Source organism: Thunnus albacares, chromosome 23, assembly GCF_914725855.1.
Source record: "Thunnus albacares chromosome 23, fThuAlb1.1, whole genome shotgun sequence".
Lineage (NCBI taxonomy): Eukaryota > Metazoa > Chordata > Actinopteri > Scombriformes > Scombridae > Thunnus > Thunnus albacares.
Genome location: NC_058128.1, coordinates 1,476,747 through 1,493,835, shown reverse-complemented (window position 1 = coordinate 1,493,835; position 17,089 = coordinate 1,476,747). Strand labels below are relative to the sequence as shown.

Genomic DNA, 17,089 nt, shown 5'->3' with positions numbered 1-17,089 from the left:
ATGAGAGCTGAAAGGAAGCAGGCTACACTGCACAGCTGTTCCACTTCTGGTCTGAACAGGACTGAAGTCCCTGCTGCTCTTTATACTGGATGTGCTGCATCACTGACTGACAGCTGATGAAGTGAGTCTCACTAAACACTGATTTATGACCTCTGTTGTTTCTTCTTCTCTCACCAGATTGTGATGATCTCTGTCAGAGTGTGAGTGAACATCCAGGAGTGTGTGTTGAGAGAGGATCAGCTGGATCCTGATGATCCATCTGGACCGGAGTCTGGATCTGGATTTTGTCATCTTCACTTAAGTCTCTTAACTGACTACAAACTGAACAGTTATCTCTGGATTTTCTTGAATCAGCACTTTACAGATGTGTTATACATGAACTGTTTGATGCAGAAAAGATTAAAAACAGGTGTTATAAGTCAGACTCTGACCCTGGGCCCATATTTATCAAGCGTCTCAGAATCACACTGAGAGTTAACGAGGACTAAAACTAATTAATGAAGCAGAAGAGAATTTACTGTGACTGTCAGCAGGAGAAGGATTACTCCTGGGAGAGAGTGAGACGTGGCTGTTTTACCACAGTCAGAGCAGCAAAGTAGAAATAATGATGACGTGTTGTAGTTTTCTCACAGTCTCAGCTGGAAATATGAAACAGTGGTAATTTGGTATATTATGTGTATAAGCAGGTAACCAGGCAGGTAACTTACCAAGGTTATGGAACAAAACTATGATGCCAAAATTCATTATAAGATGATATTTACAAAGTGTAAAGAAAGCCTGAGAGATAAATGTAGCCTATATGTTAATGAAGATAACAGGTAATTAGACTGAGCTGTGTGAAATGATCTTGGTTCAGCCACATGGTTTCACAGCCTGTAATAGTGCTGCATCTTGCACATATTGCACAGACACATGTTGCAAACCCTCTCCATGAAGAACATCTTCTCTTCCACTGTCCAATTCCTCTTTCAACTACACCCCAAGTTAACTTGTCTTCTCTATATGAAGGTAAATACAGCGTAACAATAGAAACATATATTGTTCAGGTGCATCCTCCTCTCTCAAATATCAGGCTGTAGCTCTGCTGTTATTTGAAGGAGCCTCAATAAAAAATAAGCCTATTAAATATTTGAGCTGTTGTAATGAAGTTGAGATATCCTTCATTATGCAGCTGACATGATTGTGTGTAAATCAAAGTTTTAGTGGGCTGTAACTGAGGACCCTCGTCAAGCTCATTATCTTTACGACGTGCATTAAGCCAGATCAAAGTTTGATTCATGACTTCCATCATTGTTGCTTCTGACAGAATCGTCACTGTTGCACAGCTGCATTTTCTCCGTTACCATAAAGTGTAACATTGTGAGGACGTTCTGTATTTATTTAAATGATGTTGTGTAGAAACATCATGTGTTCTCCTCTGCATCACACACACAAAGTCAGTCTCACTAATGATTCTGTTTTAGTCCAAACAATCTTTTAATAAGCTCAGTGTCATCAAGCGTTCCCAAAACATCTCTCCTCTCAGGGAATATCTCTGCCTGAACTCCATCTCCTGCAGCTCCGAAATATTGGCAGAGATACGAATCATTTACCAAGTTTGGAAAGTTGATAAAAGGCTTTTTCTCCTAAAAGTAGAAGCAGAGATGCGTCACTCTGATCATTTTTGGCCAGTTAGGAGTGATTTCCTGCTCTGAGACACTTGATAAATACGGGCCCAGATGTGACAGATGTGACAGATTGGATGTCCACAAATTTCATTGAGTTCAATTCAGAAAGAATTTATCATTGGTCCAGAAAACCTGCATGCAGGTCAAATCATATCTTGGTTCTGTGGTGAAAAACTTTGTATTTTTTGATTCCAGTCTAAGTTTTGATGATCATATCAGCAGCTGGTCCAGTCCTGTTTTCACCATTAAAACATATTCAAATAATATGTATAAAACCAGCACAGAACACTGCTGCTGTCAGACTTTGAACTAAAAGCAGGAAAAGAGATCATATTACTCCATTTCTATCATCACTTCACTGGTTACCTGTTTGTTTTAGGATTGATTGTAAAGATTTGATTGATTACTTTTAAAGGCTCTTCATGGCTCCAGATGACATTTCAGAGTTGCTGTGTGTGTAAATATTAAAGGTATCCAGCTTTTATATGCTTTCATATGCTTTTATATGTTTTTTTTAACTATCATGTTAGTACTGAGATTGTGAAACTGGCTTTTAAGTACGAAGTGAAACAATCTGCAGAAGCTTGTAAAATGAGACAAAATAATCCCTTTTAATCCAATTAAATCTCTTCTGACTGACATAGAGCAGTGTGAATACAGGTGTGTTTGAATTGATGTTGTCCCTTATGTTGATGTCTTTGGCCTGTTTGTCGTATAATCTGTTGATACTTTCATTTTTAAGAGCTTTTATTGTTTTTATATGTACTGTTATTGTTTCTATTGTTCTTATATATGATTTGTTGCTGATGTTTAATGTAACTTTCATGTTCTTTTATATGTACTGGACTCAGGGCGTCCTTGCCAAAGAGAGTTTGCTCTCAATGGCCCTCCCTGTTTAAATAAAGGTTGAAGATGATGATGATGATGATGCAAAAATATGATGTCAAAATGAATAGTTTATATCTCATAACAATATTTAACAAGTCATTTGCATCAGGCTGTAAGTAAACACTGGTCAGCCAATCAGGAGGCTTTAACAATAACTATATAATTTAAACTTGTAAGTGAGATCATGTGATCCAGCTCTATCCAATCACATCCTTTACATCTTGTTTTCTGCATTAGTGCAGCATCTTGCATGTATTGTACAACACTGCACACAGTGATAATGATGCAAACAGACTTTGGGCACAACTTCATTAAAACATGAAATGTATCTTCTCCACTGTCCAACTCATCTCCAGCTAAACCTGCTGTTGACTTATGTGTCCTTACAGCTCTTTGAAATATATCTCTGCCATCAGCAGTTTAACACTAATGAATCATGAAATAAATAAAGCCACCATTTGCATGAATGCAGCTTGTTTTTCTATAACTTGACACTGAGTGATGGGAAATGAATTAGTGCTGATTATCAGCACAGATAAATTTGGGTCCTGGTCTTTGCTGTCAGGGCTCTGGATCAACCTGTTTGAGGAGCTCAGTCTGATAAGTCATTATCTTCCTTTAAATCACTTCTTCAAACTCATTTTATCCACTGATCTACTGATTATTGTTGTTTTATATGCTGTACATCTAAAATGTGAATCTAATGTGTGTTTTACTGGTTTATTTTCTTCCTGTATGTTTGTTAGTTTTGTGTAAAACATTGTGTAACGTTGGTTTTGAGAAGTTTTATAGACTTGTGAAGGGAGGGTGGTGGGATGATGATGGTGGGAAACAAAGACCAAATTCTAATAAACATCAGTGGAAATAAATGAACTTGCAGTGTTTTTATTCTGTGTCAAGCTTCAGCTTCATGTATAACATCTATTTTTATTGTAGTTATTGTTTCTGTCTTTGTGTATAAATGAAGCATATTTGATTGAATCTGTGTTCTTTGTTTTGTTTCTGTGGATCTGTTAGATGTTTTTGTCTAACCACTGGACCACCAGGACGCCATCTGAGTTTATGGTTACACTTTATTTTAAAGCTCCATTATTCTTATAATTTCTTATTAATTTCTTCAAAGTTTCCAGGGAATAAATTTCTGTGTAATTTGGTCTATTTATAGATTTCCATTTCCACCTGAGTTCATATTTATTCATCAGTCATTTATTATTGGAAACTTGATTCTCATATATGTTGAATTGTATGTTTTTCTGTAGATGAAACATGTTTGCATGTTTGTCTGACCTGCTGTGAACTGACTAAAAGACTTTAGCTTATGCTAGCTTAGCAACTGGAATTCATTCATTGGAAGTGAACCAACTGAACACTGTCTTTATTTGACCTATAAATTACTGCTTAAGTACTTGGTTCTTTCCAGGAAATTTACTAACTTTAGATTGTCTGTGTTTTCTTTATTCTTTAACTTTATTGCTGAAATCAAGTGAAATATACAAACAAGGAAACAGCGCCACCACGTGACGATACAAGAAAACAGCAACCCATACAGACTGAACACACATAACAAGGAGGAATAAATACATGAAAACAGACATTTTAAAACATGTGAGGAGAGTAAATCTAGTTAGAGATGTCTCTATTCATCATTTTGTCTATCAAATGTCAAAAAAAAAGGAAGAATTAAGATTAAGAAGGAAATTGGTTTGCAGTGTTTGTCCAAAACTTAACAAACACAATAAAAGAAACACACACACTAAGAAGAAAAAAGCAATCCAAGACATCGTCCACACATGGCACACATCCTTCATAAAACACACTAAACTACTACACAGCAGCGTCCAGCAGTGCTCCTGGAGTACAAAGATTCAATGTGAGAGAAGACACAATGCAGCCCAGAAATATACACAATACCATACTTTCCACTGTGCAGCACTGACTACAGTACTGCTGTGAGTACCAGGAGTGTTTATGTGCTGCTGTGTGTTATAGAGAGCGATGGCTGATGGGATAAAGGAATTCCTCGCTCTGTTACTGTTGCAGCTGGAGGCCTGAAGACGTGGGCCTGATGGGAGGAGCTGAAGCTCACTGAACAGGGTGTTGTGGGTGAAGCAGCAGGTTTTCAGTCTTTGACAGGTTCCGGGTTTGGTAGATGTCCTTCTGTGCAACATCAGTGTTACCATGGCAACAGAGGATGCAGAATGTCATAATACTCTGAATAAAACACATATAAAAAGATCTCAACATAAAACAGTCAGAATCAAAGAAGCCGTTTTTGTCTTTTCTTCAAAATAAAGTCAGTGTGATAGTTTGACTTCAGTTTGTTATCAGTGTAGATCTCGAGGTGTTTGTTCTCCTCCACTGCCTCAATCAGCTGAACGCTTAACAATGTTGGTTTTATTGCTGAGCAATTTTTTCTAAAATCAAATGATCCTCACATTTTCCCAAAGCCTGAGTTGACGTCTTCAAATTTCTTCATTTGTCCGACCAACAGTCCAAAACCCAAAGTTAACAAGTTTACTATCATAGAAGTAAAAAAAACTTGTCAAAATATTCACATTTGACAAACTAGAACCAGTTTTGGTGTTTTTTTCAAAAAAATTATCAGAATAGTTCCCCATTCTGTTTGATTAATTTCAGCTCTAAAGGGATGTTTTCTTTCTTTTAGTAAATTTACATTTGTGAAGGTAAAATGTTGCAATGATAAAACTTAAATTCATAATAAAATAAGAGTCATTGTCTTAATCATGTAAATAGAAACTCAAAATAATATCTTAGAAGAAAAGTGGAAAGTTTTGAACTCTGAAGGTCTTCATGTCTTTCCAGAGTTTATGGGTGAATCTGCAGCTCCACAATAAGAGAGAAACAGTTTCAGGTTGTAATTCACAGAAAGAAAACATCACATCAGTATCGTTTTTAACTTCTGAAGGAAAAATGTTACAGGATAAAACTCATGAATCAACTTTTAAAAATGTATTTGACCTCATCAGATATGAAAAAGCTTTGCTGTGGAGTCCAAACTTTTCTCCAGTTTCCATCTTTCACATAATAATTCCAGTATGATATTGTACAGGGAACAGCAACAATGTTGTTCTGAAACAAAGCTCTTATGTTGTCGTTATTTCTGCTGGAACCAGAAAAACAACATCTGGTGGAATCCATGCAACCGAGAATTGAGGTTGTTTTGGGAGCAAAGGGAGGCCCTGCCCAGTATTAGTGTGCTGTTCCTAATAAAGTGCTCAGTGAGTGTATATTCCTTCATTCACAGTTATTCAGGAAGTACTTATTTATAATTCATCAATTATCAGGATTTGTAATTTGCTTTTTCTTTGGTAACTTATTGTAAAATGTTAAAAACACAACCGTTAGCAGCTCTACCCTGGATGATATTTCATGTGTTAGTGAATGAAATATTGATTGTGGTTGTAATGTATTCTTGTGGACAGTAGCAGGTAGTTTGTTGGTTTGGACAGCAGGTGGTGCTGCTGCATCAACAACGAGCTGAAACTCAAACATACAACAGTGTGTTTTTGTCTCACAGGGAGACAAGCTGGGTTCAAACCTGTGACATGGACACAACTCCAATAAATCTACATAAATATCAGCTGTGAAACAGGAAGCTTTGACATTTTATGAACATCTTCTAATCCAGTTTCCACCTTATATTTCCCCTTCAGTAGCTTTAAGGTTGTAAAACTGCTGCAGCAGCTGGATTAGATTCAGTGTTGAAGTAAAACATCAAACCATCATCATTGTTTTCTTTATTTCCACTGGTCCATTTACTCAAGTACTGTACTTTACTACAATCATCAGGTACTTGTACTTTACCTGAGTACACACATTTTAATAATACTTTATACTTTTTACTGCACTACATTTATTTCACTTATTTTTACTTTTCAGATTTAGATTTTACAAATGCAGGACTTGAACTTGTAACAGAGTATTTTTTCACTGTAGTATTGATACTTTTGAGTAATTGATCTGAATACTTCCTCCACCTCTGTTTATTTCACAGAAGAAGCTCCTCGTTAGAGTCCAGCTTTAAGATTTGATCAGTTCTGACTCTGATTCTTGTCTTATTATTCCAGTCAGAAAATAAAGCAAAATAAAATGTATTTTCAGCAGATTCAAGCTGCCATAATAAGTCATTAATGATAAATGATGATGAATGAATGAAATAGTTTCAGTTTAGTTTTTATTCTTATTACTGGTCACAAACTGTGGCTGGTTTTTCAACATTCATTCAGTCTCAGCAGCTGCTGACTCAGTTTTTACTGCCACAGCATCTCTGACCTCATGTTCTCACATTAAAATGATCCCAATCAGGTTTACAGATTGTAATTTGGGGAAAAAGAGAGCAGTGGTATTGATCGGTACTCAGTATCAGCAGATACTCTGAGTACTGAGAGTCAGTATCAGGAGAGAAAAAGTGAGATTTGTGCGTCTCTAAAGAAAACCAAGAAAACATCTCAGTTCTGTCATTTGGAAAATGAATCAGACTTGGATTTGAATAAAATGGTGGATGTTTTTCTTCAGAGGAAGGTGAGAACAAATCATCTGGTTTAAGGTCAGACAGCTCAGTCTGTGTTCACTTTAATATTTAGTTGTACCAGTGTGTCTCTGTGATCAATGCTGATCAATAAATATCAGGTTGTCCTGTGTAATGTTAATAATGAATATCAGTGAGGTGTTTTTGATACTTGGAGCAGTTCTGCTTTCACATGTAAAATGCAGCGTTAGATTTCACTCTCTGATCAGCGTCACTGTTCATGTTGTTGAGTCTAACTGATAAATGTTAGTCAGTCCTGCTCTGACACATACAGCACAGATACTTATGGCTGGGACTTTGTCTATGTACAGTGCAGCTAAATAACAGCTGGCAGGTGTGTTTTTCTTTGTAAAGCAGGAATTTAATGAAGCTGCAGGTGTTTCTGATCTGTGCTTGTTGTGTTTTTAATACAGTGTGTTTCTTTGCTTCATGCTGTCAACAGTTAACCTGTTAAGCAACATTTCAGCCTCGGTGGCTTGATTCATCTCTCTGGAGTCTTCTGAATCACATCAAAGCTACAGTCAACTGAAAAGGTATTTGGTGTAAAATAATGTGTTGATGTGTGATAAAGGTTTGAGAGTCTCCAGTCTCTCTCCTCCTCCTGCTCTCCTGTACAGCTCAGGTGGATCATTACAACATTCTGCAGCAAAGAGACACAACCGCTGTCCAAGCTGCTGATCCTGGAACAGTCAGGGATCATCAAGCTGTCTGATGTTACTCTGTCGTCCACAAGCTAACAGTTAGCATTCCCTCTGCTGACAAATAACAGCATGCAATCTTCAAGACTGGCAGATTTGTCGTTGCTCAAGGTTATCTGAAGGTTATCTCAAGGTTACTGACTGCTGATGTGAAGAGAGGAATCGCTGCAGGATGTCTGATTAGTCACTGTTTCTTAGTTTTAGCGGTTAAATGACAAACTTGGTCATTTCCACTTGAACTTGAACCTTCATTGTTGCCTCATTTAAAGGTGTATGAGGATAGGAGGGTGTGTGCTTCTGAAACACATATAAAAGGAATATATAGCGAGTGAAACAACTGCAAATAATAATACTCTTATACACGTTATTGAGGAAATAATCACTAATTTAACTTATCAGCCAAAGTGATGAAAAATAACGAGTAGCAAAGAGTAGTTCAACCACTATCAATCAAATCATATAATAATGTAAATTATCTTTCATTACTACTATGCACAACATAAAGAAAAGTTGAGATGTATAATAAATATTAGATCTAACCATAGATTTTACAAGAATATGGTATTTAACTTTACTAATAAAGATAACATGCACACCGAGCCTTAACTTGTAACACCTGCATGTCATACAGCTCCTGCCTCACCATTCACCACACATCATTATAGTTTAGTGCAATCATGGCAATTAACAGCAAATCACTTCCAATAACTTCACTATATACATAACTTCCACATCTGTAACTAACAATAACACTGTGATTTAAAGGCCATTAAAAGCTTACAGCATCTGCTTTTAACCTAAATTGGTCATTAACAACTTCTCTCTCTCAACCTCAATAAACAGAAAGAACAGAAAGATGATTGATCACCTACTTTTGTTGTATAAAATGAGACAACTTAAGTCCCAAAGCAAAGAGGTGATCAATAACTGTCAACTTGTGATAAATAAGTTTCCAGGTAAGAGATTAAGACATGACAGAAGAGCAGCATAACTAACAAAACAGGAAGTGGAGTAAGAAAACGTTTTACCGTTTAAATATCAAATAATCTAATCATATAAATGCACACCTCGCTTTTCAGTCTGGAGTGAAATTAAAAGGCGATTGATGACAATATTGATCTGATGGGTTGTAAAGTTAGAACACTCATTGTAGTCATGTGAGTGTTTATTTTAGATTGACTGTTACAAGTTGATGTTTAATTCAGTCACAGTGATTATTGTTCAGGATCTTATGAACTATTTGTGCTTTTCATGTCTGTGCTTCTGTTCTTCATGTTTCTATTAGTGTCTAAATTTATATTAACATTAATATTTCCCAATTTATTGCTTTATATGTCTTGTATGATGTGTTTCTGTGTCGCATATTTTAAATAGTAGCTGACAATGTAGTATGATGTGCTGCATGCTATTTTTTTAACTAACATTAATATGTTTATTAAGATGCATTTTCATTGTTAAATCAACCAATAAAGTTATCAAGTGAATTCAATAATAATTTTATACAACAAATAAATGGAGACTAAGTGACTGTGAGTTTAATTTAAGCCTCAACTGACTGAAATATTTTTATATTTTAAGAAGCAATTGTTCCCTTTCATGTTTCATTTCCAATGTTTAAATATTATTTAATACACAGTTCAGATTATACAATAAAATAATACTAATACAATACAAACTGAAGTCTTTGGTGACTGAGCCTGCAGTCACAGCAGGCCACATCCACAACTGACCTGTTTGCACACAAAATAATGTGAAGACATCAGGTTTAAAGTATTTCGATGATGAGGTCATACAGGTCATATCAGGCTGAAGTCCAGGCAGCAGCTTCTGTCAGCTAGAAAATACTTCTGGAAAATGACACTTTGATATGTGAGAGGGAAAATAACGTGATAACATATTTTTGGGGCACAATGTGACGCTGTTTCCACTAGTATTTACTGCTCAGACTCTATAGACGACTGTCTCAAGATGCAGAATCGGCCTCCTTTACTCTTTCATATTTCCACTGTGGGTTGTTTGGACACATTGTCCATGTATGTTAAAATGAATTGTATATTGATCATTTACACAATGTAGATACATATGTAACAGTATATACAGTCAATACTTTAAAGATGATCAAAATATGAAAGTGAAATATAACAGATGTGATGGATATAATAAAATAAAAGTCCAGGTGAGCACTCTGTTAAAATCATAATTATATAAATATATATTATCTTTATGACCGTTATTAAACCATGTCCTCTTCTAAACATACAAACCACTTTATTCTTACAATATGTGACAGAACTTCTTCCTTAAGTGTGATGTCTGGTTCAGATGAAATAGGACAGTATGTTAACGACTTCACATGGATGCACTGAAACCCCATTAAGCCACTTATTTATATTTTAAGCATTATTCCGTTATTTCTGTGCAGTTGCTTTATTTTGTTATCTTGTTGATAAAATCACTAAAGTGCCAGTGGAGTGAAATTGCTTCAGATATATGATATACGAAGAACAAACATACAGACAGACAGAGATTCCTTGTTTTATACAGAGAGATGGTTTCTGTCCCCAATTAACTGATCCTAAATCTGAAACACACACACACACACACACACACACACACACACACACACACACACACACGGAACAAACAGGGAGGAACACTGAAAGTGAAAGTATTCAGTCTGTTCTTCAGACTCCATTTTAAAGTCAACAGAGCAGAAGGAGGAAAACAGTCTGAGGCAGGGTGAGTGTTAATATTAGAGCTGTAAATAATGATAACTGTCATTATTGATCAATCTGATGATTATTTTTCTGATTCATTGTTTAGTTAAACTGTGTCAGAAAAATATGAAATTACAGTGTTGACGTCTTCAAACGTTGTTTCCTTTGTTCTTTTCCTGGTTTCTGCGTCCTCACAGTGATGTAACGCTGGTTCGGTTAAAATAGAGAGAAATCAGTAAAGAAGGACTCATGTCGGCCTCACACCAAACGACTTTTCAAAAGATGTCACTGTCGCAGACAAATTTCCAATGTCGGAATAAAATCATGAGCGTTTTGCTAGAGTTGTGGCGCGCTCCCGTCATTTCCGCCGTTTGGTGTAAGGTGGTCAAAAAACTCAGTCCGAGCGTCTCAACTCAGTCTTTATCTCGTCTTGACGTTCCGATCAAATCAAACATGTTTAATATTATCCTGAGTCTTTAGTTTTGGCTCATGCAAATAGTGAAGGTGCGCTCTGTCCAGTACGGATTTACACATCGAGTTTTTTTCTACCATGTGACCCCAGGGGCTCTCCGTAGTCCAGCACCAAACGTGAAGCGGCAAAGTGACTATAACGACCGAAATAAATCCTCAAATACCGTCACACACGATGGACGGTGAATTAACAATGTTACGAGTCGGTGTTTAATTCTGCGTGTATCTGATCCACCGTCCAGCACGTATTTTAGTGAGAAATGTAATTCTTGAAACTGTTCGCCTCTCATTCCCACCGTCTTCTCCCACTAAAATAGTGCAGCTAACCAACGGAGGCTGGTGGCGAGTTGAGGCGACAAAATCCAAAATGTAAAGTTTGTACACAAATATAGTTTATCTTTATGGATTAAATTAATGCCGAGTTGACAAGAAGACTGTCGACATATGACGCCTTTTATCTTGTGTTTCTAGAATTATGTGTTTTTGCAGACACGTAAGGAATTGTTAATATGTCATATTTATTAGAGGAAGTTTGGCGTAATACTTTCCCCGGAGAGCGCAGGGAGTTTCAGTTTAATTCACTGCTACTATGTACATATTTAACATTTTGTCACCACTACAGAAACAGCAGGTAGCTGTGAAAGTATGATAAGGTTGTCTGACGCTGACTGCTGTTAGTTATTGGTTTGACAGTCTAATATGTGTTTGTGTTGATTACTGACGGTGGCTGATTGTACTCAGTTTCTATCGGCAGTATGCAGTAAATGGTCGCCCTTTGTGTGTGTGTTTAAACTACTTTCCTAACATGATGTGTTTGATGGTTTTATTAATGACTCCTGATGAAACTTTAAAGCTCAGCATTCTCGTTGACCTTTAGCTTCCTTTTTTATAAGTCACATGAACATTTATTCACCCAGAAAAAACTCATATTTCTCTGTATAACATGACCTCCTCTTTCTGTCAGCTGCAGTGTATCTGCAGTTTATTTACTGTGTAGCGACTACTGGCAACAACGTAAAAGTCGCTGAGAGGCTGAGGTAGGGCCTTGTTTGCCGTTTGTCCGACACGCTACCAAAAAGATTCGCTGAGATCAAAACTGTAGGTTTAATAACTTTTATTAATGAAAGTGATCAACTTATTATAACTTGCACAAAATATAGGCTACTCAAAATAATCACTGCGTTCAGGTGTAAAACAGCGATCAGGTGTAAAACAGCGGTCAACAAAAAATACGACGACCCACTCACCCTCTGTCTCTTACCAGCTGGCATGCAGGTGAACAGGTGCTTAAATTAACTATAGGATACCACCGCCCATATCCATGTGACCTGATTATCAATCCCCATGATCATGCAATAATAAACAAACCAAAATAACCCAAAATATAAAACAAAAGAATTACCACTTTGCAATTCATTCAAACTTGAAATTAATCCATTCATGGCTCCTACACGCCAGCCCCTAATTATTAGGTTATTACATAATAATTACTCACATTGCAGATGTTAATAGGAGGCATGAAGCAATTAAAAGCTCAATAATCAAAGTCCATAAATTTACTTTACATTTTCGATCTTCTTTCTTCCTCCCGATCCTGTACATGAGTCATAAGTCAGTAAGACCAGAGGTTACTAGCACATAGTCTTATCAGAGTGATCTTTACCATCACTCTATGTCTGTCAGTCAAAATCAGAGTCAAAATGGAGGTCAAAGTGTCACAATGTGCATCAACCACTCCTTATCCAGCTTCGGCCTCCTGTAGTAGACAGACTTTGGTTATTGGTCGGTCCAGGCAGCTGCTCTTTGTTTTGATGCGTACCTGACGCACAAAACCTCTCCTGTCTGGAAAGGTTTGTAGGACTCTTCCCATGACCCAGGAGTTACGAGGTGCCGTGTTATCCACTATAAGCACTACATCTCCAGGGATGAGGTTGCGCTTCACTCCTGACCACCTCTGACGCTCCTGCAGTTGAGGTAAGTATTCTTTAACCCATCTTTTCCAGAACAAGTCAGACATGTACTGGACCTGCCTCCATCGTCTACGCACATACATGTCTGTCCCCTGGAAGACTCCTGGTGGCAAAGATGGTAAGGTCTTCAAAAGTAACAGGTGATTTGGTGTCAATGCTTCCAGGTCATTAGGATCTGTGGATGCTTTAGTAATTGGACGGCCATTGATGATGGCTTCCACTTCACAGAGAACTGTGTGAAGGCCTTCTTCGTCCAAGTTTTGCACTTTTAAAGTGGAATTGAGGACTTTCCTCACTGATCTAATTAACCTCTCCCAAGATCCTCCATGATGTGAGCCAGCCGGGGGGTTAAAAGTCCATTTTATTCCTTTCTGAAGGAGAACACCATTAATCTGAAACTGATTCCACTGCTCAATAGCTGTTCTCAATTCACGCTCTGCTCCAATGAAGTTTGTCCCATTATCAGAGCGCAATTCCTGAACTTGACCACGCCTCGCTATAAAGCGTCTGAGTGCATTAATGAAAGAGTCTGTGTCCAGTGAAGGTGCCACTTCAAGGTGGATTGCGCGTATGGCCAGGCAGGTGAAAATGACTCTATACCTCTTCACTACACTCCTTCTGCTCCTCACCTCGAAAGGTCCAAAATAGTCAACTCCAACACAAGTAAAAGGAGGTTCATCTGGAGTAACTCTTTCATAAGGTAAGTCTGCCATCTGCTGGGACACTGGCTGAGCATTCAACCGTCGACAGATGATACACTTTGACAGAACTCTCCTTATGGCTGTACTGGCACCAGTGATCCAATATCTCTCGCGCAGTTTGGATAACATGTGGTTACGACCACCATGTCCCACCTCTTGATGAATGTGCCTCAGAAGAATGGCTGATATATGTAAATCCTTAGCCAGTATTATGGGATGTTTCGTTTCTGCTGGCATAGATGACCTGCTGAGCCGACCACCAACTCTCAAAGCACCATCCTCCATCAGTGGGCAGAGTGCGTAGATGTGACTGTGCCCCTTCACACTTTTTCCCTTTTGCAGCCTGGAGAATTCCTCTGGAAACCTCTTCCTTTGACTAAACTTGATGATCTCCAGTTCAGCCTTCTCAAGCTCCTCCACTGATAGACAACTTGAAACTGTCTCTCTCTTAAAAGTTTCCATGTCCTTCTCCAATGAACGTCTTTGTTGGTCCGTATCCAAATCAGACTGTGCAAGAGCCATGCTCAATTGTCTCCTCTTGTGACAAACAGACAAGAGCCAAGTCTTAAATCTCAAGATCCAAGCAACAGACTTTCTCAGATGGGTCCAAGAGTCAAAGTAATGGATCATGCGAGTCACTGCATCAACCTCCTCTCTGACCTGTACAGCATTCACTGCAACAGCTTTCTTAACCTCAGGGTCATCTGATGGAAGTTGAAGAGCATCGTCAGGAGAGACAGGCCACTCACTCTCAGGTTGAAGGAGAAAATGAGGCCCTGACACCCATGTTGCATTCTTGAGAAATGTATCTACTTTCACACCCCTGGAGGCAACATCGGCTGGATTGCGTGCAGTTTCAACATACCTCCATTGAGAAGGGTGTGAGGCCTTGCGAATTTCTGAGACTCGGTTGGCAACAAAGACTCTGAATCTGGAAGTCTCATTTTTGATGTACTTGAGCACAGAAGCACTGTCCGTCCAAAACACAGAATCCTGAAGATGCATATGCAGCTCTTTCCTCCACAAGACATCAATGCGACTTGCCATGGTGGCAGCAATAAGCTCCATTCGGGGGATGGTAACAGACTTCAGTGGAGCTACCCTAGCCTTTCCCATAACAAAGGCACTGTGTACTTGAGAGTGGGCATTTTGTGACAACAGGTAAGTCACTAATCCATAGCCCTCTTCACTTGCATCACAGAAATGATGCAGCTGTGCTGTAGTAACTTCTCCAAAGTCCAGTGGTTTCAGACATCTCATGATGTTACATTTCTCCAAATGATAAAGTTCATCCAGCCAACTTGTCCAGTCCTGAGCAACCGACTCAGGTATGACATCATCCCAGCCAAGTGCTCTCCTGCACAGATCCCTTAAGATCTTCTTCGCTGACAGGATGACAGGACTCAAGATACCAAGAGGATCATAGATGGAGCTAACTGTTGAGAGAATCCGTCTCCTGGTGAGTGGTCTGTCCTTGATCACAATCTTGAACTTAAAAGTATCAGACTGGATACACCATTCCACCCCAAGTACTCTCTCTACTGGTAGCACATACTGGTCCATGTCCAACCTTTTCATATCCTTAGCTCTGTGGCTCTCAGGTATCACAGACAGAACATCACGCCTGTTGCTTATCCACTTTGTGAGCTGGAATCCATCTTTAGCACAGATGGAGACAAGGTCATGATAAAGTGACACTGCTTCCTCCTCCGAAGCTACTGACACAAGACAGTCATCAACATAGAAGCAATGTAGGACCTTATCCACCACTTCCTGGCTGAACTGTTCTTTGTTGTCCTCTGCACATTTTCTGAGGGCAAAATTGGCACAGCTGGGAGACGACGTCGCCCCAAAGAGATGCACCATCATCCTGAAGTCGAAGAGATCTTGATTTAAATCCCCATCAGGCCACCAGAGGAACCTCAGCAAATCAACATCTTCCAGTGGCACTCTTACCTGGTGAAACATGGATTCAACATCTGCCATGATCACCACTGGTTCTTTCCTGAATCTGGTCACCACTCCTATCAGTGAACTTGTAAGATCTGGTCCCTGTAGGAGCTGAGCATTAAGTGATGTTCCCTGGAAACTCGCTCCACAGTCAAAGACAACTCTGATCTTTCCTTTTTTAGGATGGTAGACGCCATGGTGCGGAATATACCAGACCTTGCCATCACTACGTTCCACATCCTCTTCAGGCACCCTTTCAGCATAACCTTTGGCAACAAGGTCATTCATGAAGGCCATATAATCAGCATGGAATGAGGAATCCTTCTGAAGCCTCTTCTTCAGGTGTAAGGCACGCTGCTCAATGATTTTCTTATTATTTGGCATGCTAACGTCCCTTTTCCTCAGAGGTAAGTTGATCTGATAGTGGCCATTCACTTGCTTTGCTGAGTTTGTGACCAGTTCCATAAACTTTTGATCTTCTCTTGACATGCCAGTTTGTTCATCCATGCTGCATTCAGGGAAATCTGCCTTAAATTGCTGCTGCCAAAGTTCGTCCAAACACACAACTGACACTCTGTTCACTTGTAACTCTGGCTGCTCACAGTCCATTGCATCTCCACTGTCTCCTTTCAGTGGTCCGTTCACAGTCCAACCCAGCATTGTCCTTATTGCATAGGATCCATTATTAACACTGCGTATGACTTGCAATGGTTCCAAGGCCTTAGAAACATTTGTCCCTATCAACAGCTCAATCCCTGCCTCAATCTCAGGCAAATTGACATGTTTTAAATGAGGCCATCTCTGAAGATCACTCTGTCTCGGAATGTTCCCTTTGTGAACAGGCATGCACATCTGCGTGTAAGCCTTGGGCAGTTCACAGAAGTGCTCCTCATTCAAGCCAGCTACCTCCAGGCCTGACACGATGTGACTGCTCACAACTTTCTCTTGGCCCATTGTCCGTAAAAGAATATGTACCTTCTTCCCTGTAAGGTCAAGCTTGTGCATCAGAGACTCTGTGCAGAACACTGCTGTACTGCCTTGGTCCAAGAAAGCATAGGTGGTGACAATCTTGCTCCCCTTTCTGGATTTAACTTGCACTGGAAGTATGGGAAGTTTACAATCATGATCACCAGCCCCAGTATGACCACTTGCCACCAGAGTGCTGTCCACTGACACCTCTGCTTTCCTCTCAGCTAGGTCAGATTCCTTTTGCTTTGGAGGAATGTGAAGTATGGTTGGATGTTTAAGACCACATTTTGCACAGGAAATCCATTTTCTGCAATCTTTGCTGATGTGCCCAATACACAAACAGCCAAAACAGACACCATTGTCCTTCAAGAAGCCAATCTTCTCTTTATGTGCTCTTTTCCCCAACTGAGGACACAAATCCAATGCGTGACCTCCTCCACAGCAAAGACATGTCTTCCCACAGGGGCTACAGTGGTAGCAAAACTGGTTCCTTTAATTCCAGAAAGAGA

General features: G+C 39.0%; 2 protein-coding genes across 4 annotated transcripts in view; both read left to right on the top strand.

Annotated features, from left to right (window-relative positions):
* LOC122974968 (NACHT, LRR and PYD domains-containing protein 14-like) overlaps positions 1-17,089 on the top strand; it is a 123,111-nt gene that overhangs the window by 22,267 nt on the left and 83,755 nt on the right. The window lies entirely within an intron of this gene.
* LOC122974964 (NACHT, LRR and PYD domains-containing protein 14-like) overlaps positions 1-17,089 on the top strand; it is a 113,071-nt gene that overhangs the window by 61,766 nt on the left and 34,216 nt on the right. For 2 of the 3 annotated variants that reach the window (XM_044343075.1, XM_044343086.1), the window contains one exon: positions 178-2,883. The exons of the other annotated variant lie outside the window; for it this stretch is intronic. In XM_044343075.1, coding sequence (XP_044199010.1) covers positions 178-184 — 7 coding nt within the window. In that variant the 3' untranslated portion in view covers positions 185-2,883. Of the gene's footprint in view, positions 1-177; positions 2,884-17,089 lie in introns of those variants that run through there. 3 annotated transcript variants of the gene reach the window in all.